At 38.1% G+C, this 9,912-nt stretch overlaps 1 protein-coding gene across 1 annotated transcript in view; it reads left to right on the top strand.

The window, feature by feature from the left end:
• The first annotated feature begins 2,963 nt into the window (after positions 1-2,963).
• Positions 2,964-9,912, top strand: part of LOC127943357 (uncharacterized) — an 11,308-nt gene continuing 4,359 nt past the window's right edge. Inside the window, exons 1-3 of the mRNA XM_052539749.1 lie at positions 2,964-3,191; positions 3,298-3,621; positions 3,725-4,051. Coding sequence (XP_052395709.1) covers positions 3,131-3,191; positions 3,298-3,621; positions 3,725-4,051 — 712 coding nt within the window. The 5' untranslated portion in view covers positions 2,964-3,130. The remainder of the gene's footprint in view (positions 3,192-3,297; positions 3,622-3,724; positions 4,052-9,912) is intronic.

Below are 9,912 nucleotides of genomic sequence, written 5' to 3'. Positions count from 1 at the left end.
TGCCCCGGAACCTCTGTTGTGGTTGAGCGGAGAACTCTAACTTCTGTTGGCGTATTTGTGGTGTAGGCTAACTAGGCTTCTTCATCTAATATATTGTAATGGATAAGATAAGGGAAAAACAGAAAAATGTGATGACTGCATGTATTGTAGTAGTATACTACCAACTTTATAGTTTGACAAACTGTATATTACTAAGGGGGACAAAAAATGTGTGTGTATATATATGTATATACATATACATATATATGTGTGTGTGTGTGTGTGTGTGTATATCCGCATTTATTAGACCGTGAACCAATAATTTTACTACACTGTTTATAACTCTGCTAATCTGTTTCCTCAGGTAATCCCAGATCCTCAGCTCTGCTGTGAGACTTCTTGACTTGATCTAACTCCTCACTCATGAATTCTGCAGAAACAATGAAAATGCCATTTGTTTTTCATGGTTCATCATAAAACTCTTTTAATGTTTTGCTCATCTGATTGGTGGAGCACATTTTCAGTCGCTATATTTGAAAAATGTGTCCACTAGATCTCGCTGTGTCTATAGTAGCCTTTTATATAATATATATATAATAATTAACTTAATATATATGTTATTGCATTTTATAATTATATCTGTATGATTTTTTACTATTTCTGAGATGTAAATATCAATAATTTGTTTGGGGTTAAAAAGGATTCAAAGCATTTACACCATGATTTATCCAAACGTATGAGGTCAAACAACTAACTTACACTTAGGCTAACCACTATAAAGCTGCTTTACAAACCTTCAGCTTCCTGTACTGTCTTTTGTTTCTTCTTGCTGGCTCTCAATATTTATTTTGTTAGCATACTGCATGTAGCATTCTCTATGGTAGCCAACATGAATTGGCACATCTGGAATGTGGCCTACTGTGATTTTATATTTTTCCACAGCTTTTAGGGCGATTTGGCTTTAATTGTATTTAAATTCACCCACTCTAAAGAACACTGTACAAACTTGATCCAACTTGTTCCTGAAAAGGGTATGAAGTTTGTTGATGTAGAGCTAGTAACATGCACACAACACTCCATATCCAAGATAAATCGTGTCAAATTTCTGTTAGATATATAAATATAACGTTAGCCTACAATATAAAATACCGCTATGTCACTCCCGCCCATTTCGGGGTCCTAGTCTGGGCGTCTTGCAATTGGTTAATATTTTTAATGACGTTAAAAACTCCAATCCGATTGGTTCAACTATTAGAGCTGGCCCGCGATTTGCCTAAGATGATTGACAATCAAAACATACGTTTCTGAAAATATATGATCAAACCAGAATTGCCAACAAATTTTATTTGACTACATATAATTACTTAATATCGTACATAAAAGAATCATATAGAGCTTGGGAAACTACGTCACTGCACATTGCATTCTGGGTAGTCGCGGCCATTTTTGGGGACACGCTTATCAGTAAAAGTGAAAGTGAAAGTGACATGATCAAGTGTAAGTTTACATATAAAGAAAAACTCAACAAGGAAGCAAAGATGCGGTATTTAAAAAAAAATCAAGACAATCAACGAACTCAATCTGCACGAACACAAAGAGTGGTCGGATGATCTTAAAGAGCTGCCGCTCGTAACCTTCCCCAATGTGTTTTCTAACCTTGTTTGTAGTGTCAGAGCGTACACCTCTGATCAGTTTAAAAATGATAAATCTCTCGAGTCTCACCTGCAATTACACATGGATGGGTGCAGAACCTACACATTTTCCGCGTCAACGAGCGAGTTACACTGCCCCTTTACTTTTTCATATGCGTTACTGTAAACTGTACAAATTAACCTCAGTGTGTTATGATACACAAATAAAGAGATACAGAATTGATCAATTTTGCCGTTTATTACTGTAACAGGTGGTATGCAATATGCATAACACTGATAATGCAGGAGATGTGGTTCATGCATAGGTAACATTTAATGTAAAGATAAGTCTGTCAAATCGATTAATCACATCCAAAAAAAAGTTGTTTATATAACGTACATTTCGGTATATTTATATGTATATATATATATAAATGCACATACATACGTGTGTATATATCAGACCAAAGGGACAATCCTTCTTTTCCTTCTTACTGCTGCTAACCAAGCTATGTGACGCCGCTTTGTTAACTCGGATACCTGAGATCAAGGTGCGGTTTTCCAGCGGGAAAGCTGAAAAATCGCACTCCATTCAAATTATTTTTCCATGCCGGTCATGAGTACGAGTATGGCAGTTAATTACACAACAAGGTTTTACCATTGTAACTTATTTTTAGCTGTAGAGAGCAAACAAAACAGTATATTATCAATCCAATACAATACATACAGTACAGCAGCGTCCATGTCCTAAAGTCCCAGAATGCATTGCGTTGCTGACGTCATGTTCCCAGACTCTATACTCTATCGATGGAGATCGATCAAAAACACTAAAAACGCGTTCGGCCCACCATCTAGGAATTGAACTACTGGTTTCGTCTGGTCAGAGGAGAACTGACCCCCAACTGAGCCTGGTTTCTCCCAAGGTTTTTTTCTCCATTCTGTCACCGATGGAGTTTCGGTTCCTTGCCGCTGTCACCTCTGGCTTGCTTAGTTGGGGTCACTTCATCTACAGCGATATCATTGACTTGATTGCAAATAAATGCACAGACACTATTTAACTGAACAGAGATGACATAACTGAATTCAATGATGAACTGCCTTTAACTATCATTTTGCATTATTGACACACTGTTTTCCTAATGAATGTTGTTCAGTGCTTTGACGCAATGTATTTTGTTTAAAGCGCAATATAAATAAAGGTGACTTGATTCACAACCAATCACTGGCATCTCAGAGTCTTGTGTTTCCACAGGTCAGTGCTTATGGTTAGAGTAAAAAAGTAAAGAATAAAAACATATACAAATGTCTTCTATAGGATAAATAAAATATTTCTTCAATATTTACAGATAAATGTGAAGCAGCGCTTCATTATAACTGGCATTGTGTCACTAAATACAGCTCCATCAGAATATGACTCAGTCTGTAGTTCAGAGGAAGTGAACAAACACAGGAAGAGCTGATAGTGTTCAAAGAAAGAGATAAGATCATATACTGAAGAGAAAGACTGAGAGACAGAGAGAATGTCTGATAATAATCATCTGTGTCTGCTGGGACTGATCTTTCTCTCTTCACTTCTCACAGGTGAACACACTTCTACACACTCTTTATATTCCTGTGAAAGAGTTCAGCGTAAAGTTTCATTTATTAATATACAACATATGATCACTCTAATGTTCTTGTGTTTCAGGTATCAGTGGAGTGGATGAGACTCATGTGTTCATCAGTTCTGGTGAAGATGTCCGTCTGCCCTGTAATAATGCTCTTCAGGACTGTACATCAAATACATGGCTCTATAATAACAGATTCAGAGATTCAGCAGCAGTTGAACTGATTCATTTAGGGAGAAATAATAAAGACACAGAGAGTCATGAGAGACTGAGTCTGGAGTCTGACTGCTCTCTGAACATCAGGAACATCTCAACAGAAGATTATGGATCTTACACCTGCAGACAATATGTGAATCACACACGACTAACACCTGATGCTCTTGTTAATCTTCATGTTCTTCATGGTAATTTTATGATTATGTGGTCAATTTAAAAATAGTAAATTCTTGATTTAATCTCTCCTGATGATTGAAGAGTGTGTGATGTGTGTGTTATTCTGTGTTTCAGTCTCATCCTCACACACTGAGATCAGTGCAGGTCTCTCTGTGACTCTCTTCTGTCGGCTGTATTCATATCCTCGAGTCTCTTGTGATGATTGGATCCGTTCTGAGAGAATTGATCTGTTCTGGGTGAATCAGGCTGGTGTTAAATCAGACTCCAGATATCAGATATCATCCTCATCAGATCACTGTATCATCTCTCTGAATAAAACACTCCTGAATGAAGATCACAACAGAGAGTGGAGATGTAATGTTACTCACAGAGATCAAGTCAAGAGCTCAGTCACATACACTGTCAAGAGTTCAGGTGAGAAAACATCTCATCAATCTGTCTGTTAGATGTGCTAACATAACACTAATACAGTTGTCATAATCTACAGTTGTCATAATCTAAGATGAACTAATATTGACCCTTCACAGCTGAAGCTGGTTTAACAACATCAGTGATTCCAGTCCACAGCACACACTCTCAGGATCCTTCAACTACAAACACACACACAATTAAAGGTACATCATCACTGTCTTCATCACACCAGTGCTTTACAGCGGCTCTCAGATACTGTTTTCTTCTTAAATCAGTCTCTAGATATAATGAATTCCTCTCTGAAGACATTAAGAGATGGAGTAAAGGGAATCACTAACTGTTCACTATCAGTTTGAGAAACAGTTTATTTGCTGGTTCATTCTGAGCTCAAAAGAGTGTGAGAGACATTAACACACTGATGCTGTCAGACAATTTGATTTTGTGCCTACAGTGAGATTGTGTCAGGAGCTGAATAAAAAAATACTACAGTAAAAGTAAAGACGTTTGTGTTAATAGTCAAAGAGCAAACACACTACAGCATTTTTAAATGATTCCAGAGAAGTACCTTTGTATATCTGCAAAAATCTGCTGAACTTTGAGTAAAAAAAAAAAAAAAAAAAAAAAAAGAAATTATATATATATATTAGGGGTGTAACGGTTCACAAAATTCACGGTTCGGTTCGATACGATACACTGATGTCACGGTTCGGTTCGGTTCGGTTCGATACGTTTTAGATACAGCAAAATGTAAAAACATCTCAACTTTTCAGAATGCCGCAAGCGCACCGCGGGTCATGTGACAAGAACTAACCAATCAGCTTCATCCTTTCCCTTAACAACGTTGAGAGCTCAGCCAAGATGAAGGATCAGCTGATCATAGTTGTATATGGATTGCAATTTTGAAATAAATTTAGTAGCAGAGCTACTGCAAGCGATTTTTAGAGCTGTAAATCCATTTATCCTTTGCTGAAATTTCCGCGTCTCATGGAGAGAGCACGTCATTGTTGCTTAGCAAAGACAGACGCCTCATGAGCGCTTCTGCCCAAGCGCTTTGGAAAGGAGGAGAAAGACACGCTTAGCGTTTTCCATGCGTTTTTAGGCACGATATGTGAACGGCCCCTAAGGCGCTCGCTCACTCAGCACGCGCTGAAGGCTCGTTGCAAAATGTCGAATGCCTTTTTTTTGCAACGAGCCTTCAGCGCGTACTGAGTGAGCGAGCGCCTGCTGAGTAGCCTAACATAAACATATAAGATGGTGTTTTTTTCTTCTTCGGGAGTGTCAGGGGCGTTGCCTGTTACGTTGTTTGGGTTATTGGGCTACCTTGTTGAACGCATATCATTATATTTCTCTCTCTCTCTTTTTTTTTTTTTTTTTCAAATATAATTAATTACTCCAACGAACCGTTCGGTATACATAATGCGTACCGCGTACCGAACCGAAAGCGTCATACCGAACGGTTCAATACGAATACGCGTATCGTTACACCCCTAATATATATATATATATATATATATATATATATATATACAGGTCCTTCTCAAAAAATTTGCATATTGTGATAAAGTTCATTATTTTCCATAATTTAATGATAAAAATTAAACTTTCATATATTTTAGATTCATAGCACACCAACTGAAATATTTCAGGTCTTTTATTGTTTTAATACTGATGATTTTGGCATACAGCTCATGAAAACCCAAAATTCCTATCTCAAAAAATTAGCATATCATGAAAAGGTTCTCTAAACGAGCTATTAACCTAATCATCTGAATCAACTAATTAACTCTAAACACCTGCAAAAGATTCCTGAGGCTTTTAAAACTCTCAGCCTGGTTCATTACTCAAAACCGCCATCATGGGTAAGACTGACGACCTGACTGCTGTCCAGAAGGCCATTATTGACACCCTCAAGCGAGAGGGTAAGACACAGAAAGAAATTTCTGAACGAATAGGCTGTTCCCAGAGTGCTGTATCAAGGCACCTCAGTGGGAAGTCTGTGGGAAGGAAAAAGTGTGGCAAAAAACGCTGCACAACAAGAAGAGGTGACTGGACCCTGAGGAAGATTGTGGAGAAGGAGCGATTCCAGACCTTGGGGGACCTGCAGAAGCAGTGGACTGAGTCTGGAGTAGAAACATCCAGAGCCACCGTGCACAGGCGTGTGCAGGAAATGGGCTACAGAGAAGCAGCACTGGACTGTTGCTCAGTGGTCCAAAGTACTTTTTTCAGATGAAAGCAAATTTTGCATGTCATTTGGAAATCAAGGTGCCAGAGTCTGGAGGAAGACTGGGGAGAAGGAAATGCCAAAATGCCTGAAGTCCAGTGTCAAGTACCCACAGTCAGTGATGGTCTGGGGTGCCATGTCAGCTGCTGGTGTTGGTCCACTGTGTTTTATCAAGGGCAGGGTCAATGCAGATAGTTATCAGGAGATTTTGGAGCACTTCATGCTTCCATCTGTTGAAAAGCTTTATGGAGATGAAGATTTCGTTTTTCAGCAGGACCTGGCACCTGCTCACAGTGCCAAAACCACTGGTAAATGGTTTACTGACCATGGTATTACTGTGCTCAATTGGCCTGCCAACTCTCCTGACCTGAACCCCATAGAGAATCTGTGGGATATTGTGAAGAGAAAGTTGAGAGACGCAAGACCCAACACTCTGGATGAGCTTAAGGCTGCTATTGAAGCATCCTGGGCCTCCCTAACACCTCAGCAGTGCCACAGGCTGATTGCCTCCATACCACGCCGCATTGAAGCAGTCATTTCTGCAAAAGGATTCCCCACCAAGTTTTGAGTGCATAACTGAACATAATTATTTGAAGGTTGACTTTTTTTGTATTAAAAACACTTTTCTTTTATTGGTCGGATGAAATATGCTATTTTTTTGAGATAGGAATTTTGGGTTTTCATTAGCTGTATGCCAAAATCATCAGTATTAAAACAATTAAAGACTTGAAATATTTCAGTTGGTGTGCAATGAATCTAAAATATATGAAAGTTTAATTTTTATCATTACATTATGGAAAATAATGAACTTTATCACAATATGCACATTTTTTGAGAAGGACCTGTATATATATATATATATATATATAAGGAAACTATTTTAACGATCTAAACGCAAAGTGTAAAGTGCACGGTGCAGGTGCACTCAGGGCGTGTCCAAATCCACTTTTGCTATTTTAACGACGGAAAAACTGTTGCCGCATCCGGGCGCATGGTCGAAACGGGTTGTCCCTATTCTCTTAATGAAAAATGGGTGTTTTTTGGGTGTAACGTGCAATAAACCAATCAGAGTCTCATCTTCCATTCCCTTTAAGAGTCAGTTGCGCTCGTGCCATGACGGATTTGATATTTACACGAAGGAATTATCGAGCGCAAAGACAGAACGCGTCTCCGAGACTAAACGGAGATGCTCGTGTTAGAGTCCCTCATAAAGTGGCTAAAACGGGTGGATTGTTACATTCCTAAAATTCACGGGCGGGGATGTGGGCAGATCATTACCTCCTTGCGGGCGGGTAGTAGCGCAATATATATATATATATATATATATATATATATATATATATATATATATATATATATATATATATATATATATATATATATATTCTTAAGCATTGCAGTCCTTTAATTTTTTTTTATATTTGGCATGTTTGTGTGCTGCTGTGTGTCCCTGTGTTTAATAAGCAGTGTGTACGCTCTTTAAATAACAAAGAAAAAACATTATGCAAGACTTTAGACCAGGTTTGAGTTGGTCTATGGCGCAGTCTATTTTCAGCTCCTTAAAATAGCAATGCGTCTGAACACAACTCTTTTTTTTAGACCAGCACGCCCACGGGCGCACAAACAAACTCAAATTAACTATGGCTCCATTTCTCTAAACTCTACACACAAAACACACACACAAAATGCAAAAGCAAACACTTCTTTCAAAACTCTTTTAACTCTTCTAATAATGGTATTTTTGCCCAAGGCAAGTTGCAAGGCAAGGCAAGTTTATTTATATAGCACATTTCGTACACAATGGTAATTCAAAGTGCTTTACATAAGAGAAAGTAAAATAATCATGAAGAAAAATAATAACAAAAATAAAACAAGTAATTTTAAAACTTTTAAAATGATTAAAACATTTTAAAACAGTTAATAATAAAACAATAATAAAACATAAAACAGTGAAAATATAGTGCAATCAGTTCGGACATTGCACAGTGCTCATTCAACAAATGCACAGCTAAAAAGATGCATTTTGAGTCTAGATTTAAATGTGACTAGTGTTTTAGCACATCTGATCTCTTCTGGAAGCTGATTCCAGCTGCGGGCAGCATAGTAACTAAAGGCGGACTCCCCTTGTTTTGTGTGAACACTTGGTATTTATAACTGACTGGAGCCTAATGATCTGAGTGCTCTGTTAGGTTTATATTCAGTGAACATATCTGCAATATATTTCGGTCCTAGGTCATTTAGTGACTTATATACGAGTAAAAGTACTTTAAAATCAATCCTAAATGTAACTGGAAGCCAGTGTAAGGACCTGAGGACTGGTGTGATATGCTCAGATTTTCTGGTTCTAGTCAGAATCCTGGCAGCAGCGTTCTGGATGAGCTGCAGCTGTCTAATGGTCTTTTTGGGAAGGCCAGTGAGGAGCCCATTACAATAGTCCACCCTGCTGGTGATAAAGGCATGAACAAGTTTCTCCAAGTCTTGACTGGAAACAAAACATCTAATTCTTGCGATGTTTTTTAAATGATAGTATGCTGATTTAGTTACTGCTTTGACATGACTACTGAAACTAAGGTCTGTCTCCAGAATCACACCAAGATTCCTGACTTGATTTTTAGTTGTTTGACCCCTAGAGTCAAGGTATGCATTCACCTTGAACACTTCATCTTTGTTTCCAAATGCAATGACTTCAGTTTTTTCCTTGTTTAACTGAAGAAAGTTCTGGCACATCCAATTATTAATTTCTTCAATGCAATGGTAGAGGGAGTCAATGGGGCTGTAGTCATTTGGAGATAAGGCTAGGTAAATCTGGGTATCATCAGCATAGCTGTGATAGGCAATCTGGTTCTTTCTCATTATTTGACTTAGTGGAAGCATATACAGGCTAAACAAGAGCGGTGCAAGAATTGACCCTTGTGGGACTCCGCATGTCATGGACGTCCACTTAGACTTATGCTCTCCTAGACTCACATAATAGCCTCTCCCTTCTAAGTATGATCTGAACCATTTGAGTACCATCCCAGAAAGCCCGACCCAGTTTTCCAGTCTCTCTAGTAGTATGTTATGATCGACAGTGTCAAACGCAGCACTGAGATCTAGCAATAACCAGCACCGATATTTTGCCAGAGTCACAATTTAAGCGAATATCATTTATTATCTTAATGAGTGCTGTCTCTGTGCTGTGATGTGGTCGGAAACCAGATTGAAAATTGTCCAGGTATCCATTTGAGTTTAAGTATTTGTTCAGCTGATTAAAAACTACCTTTTCTATAATTTTGCCTATAAAAGGAAGATTGGATATTGGTCTAAAATTGCTCAAAAATGTGTTATCAAGATTGGTCTTTTTCAGGAGGGGCTTTACAACTGCAGTTTTTAGGGAGTTTGGAAATGTCCCAGAAAGAAGTGAGGCATTCACCACTTCTAAAAGATCTGCTTCTAAGCAGTTAAGCACAATTTTGAAAAATGATGTGGGAAGTGTGTCAAGACAGCAGGTTGATGATTTTAGGTGCTGCACTATGTCTTCCAGAATTTTGCTATCAATTTTTTCAAAATTAGACATTGTATCTTTTTGATATTTTGGCCGAATCTGTCTGACCTCTGCATTACTTGAGGATGTGCTAATCGCCTTCCTGATATTGATGATCTTCTCAGAAAAGAAAGAAGCAAACTCATT

The sequence above is a fragment of the Carassius gibelio genome, chromosome A3, assembly GCF_023724105.1.
Source record: "Carassius gibelio isolate Cgi1373 ecotype wild population from Czech Republic chromosome A3, carGib1.2-hapl.c, whole genome shotgun sequence".
NCBI classification, from domain to species: Eukaryota; Metazoa; Chordata; class Actinopteri; order Cypriniformes; family Cyprinidae; genus Carassius; species Carassius gibelio.
This window is presented reverse-complemented; position numbering and strand designations above follow the sequence as displayed.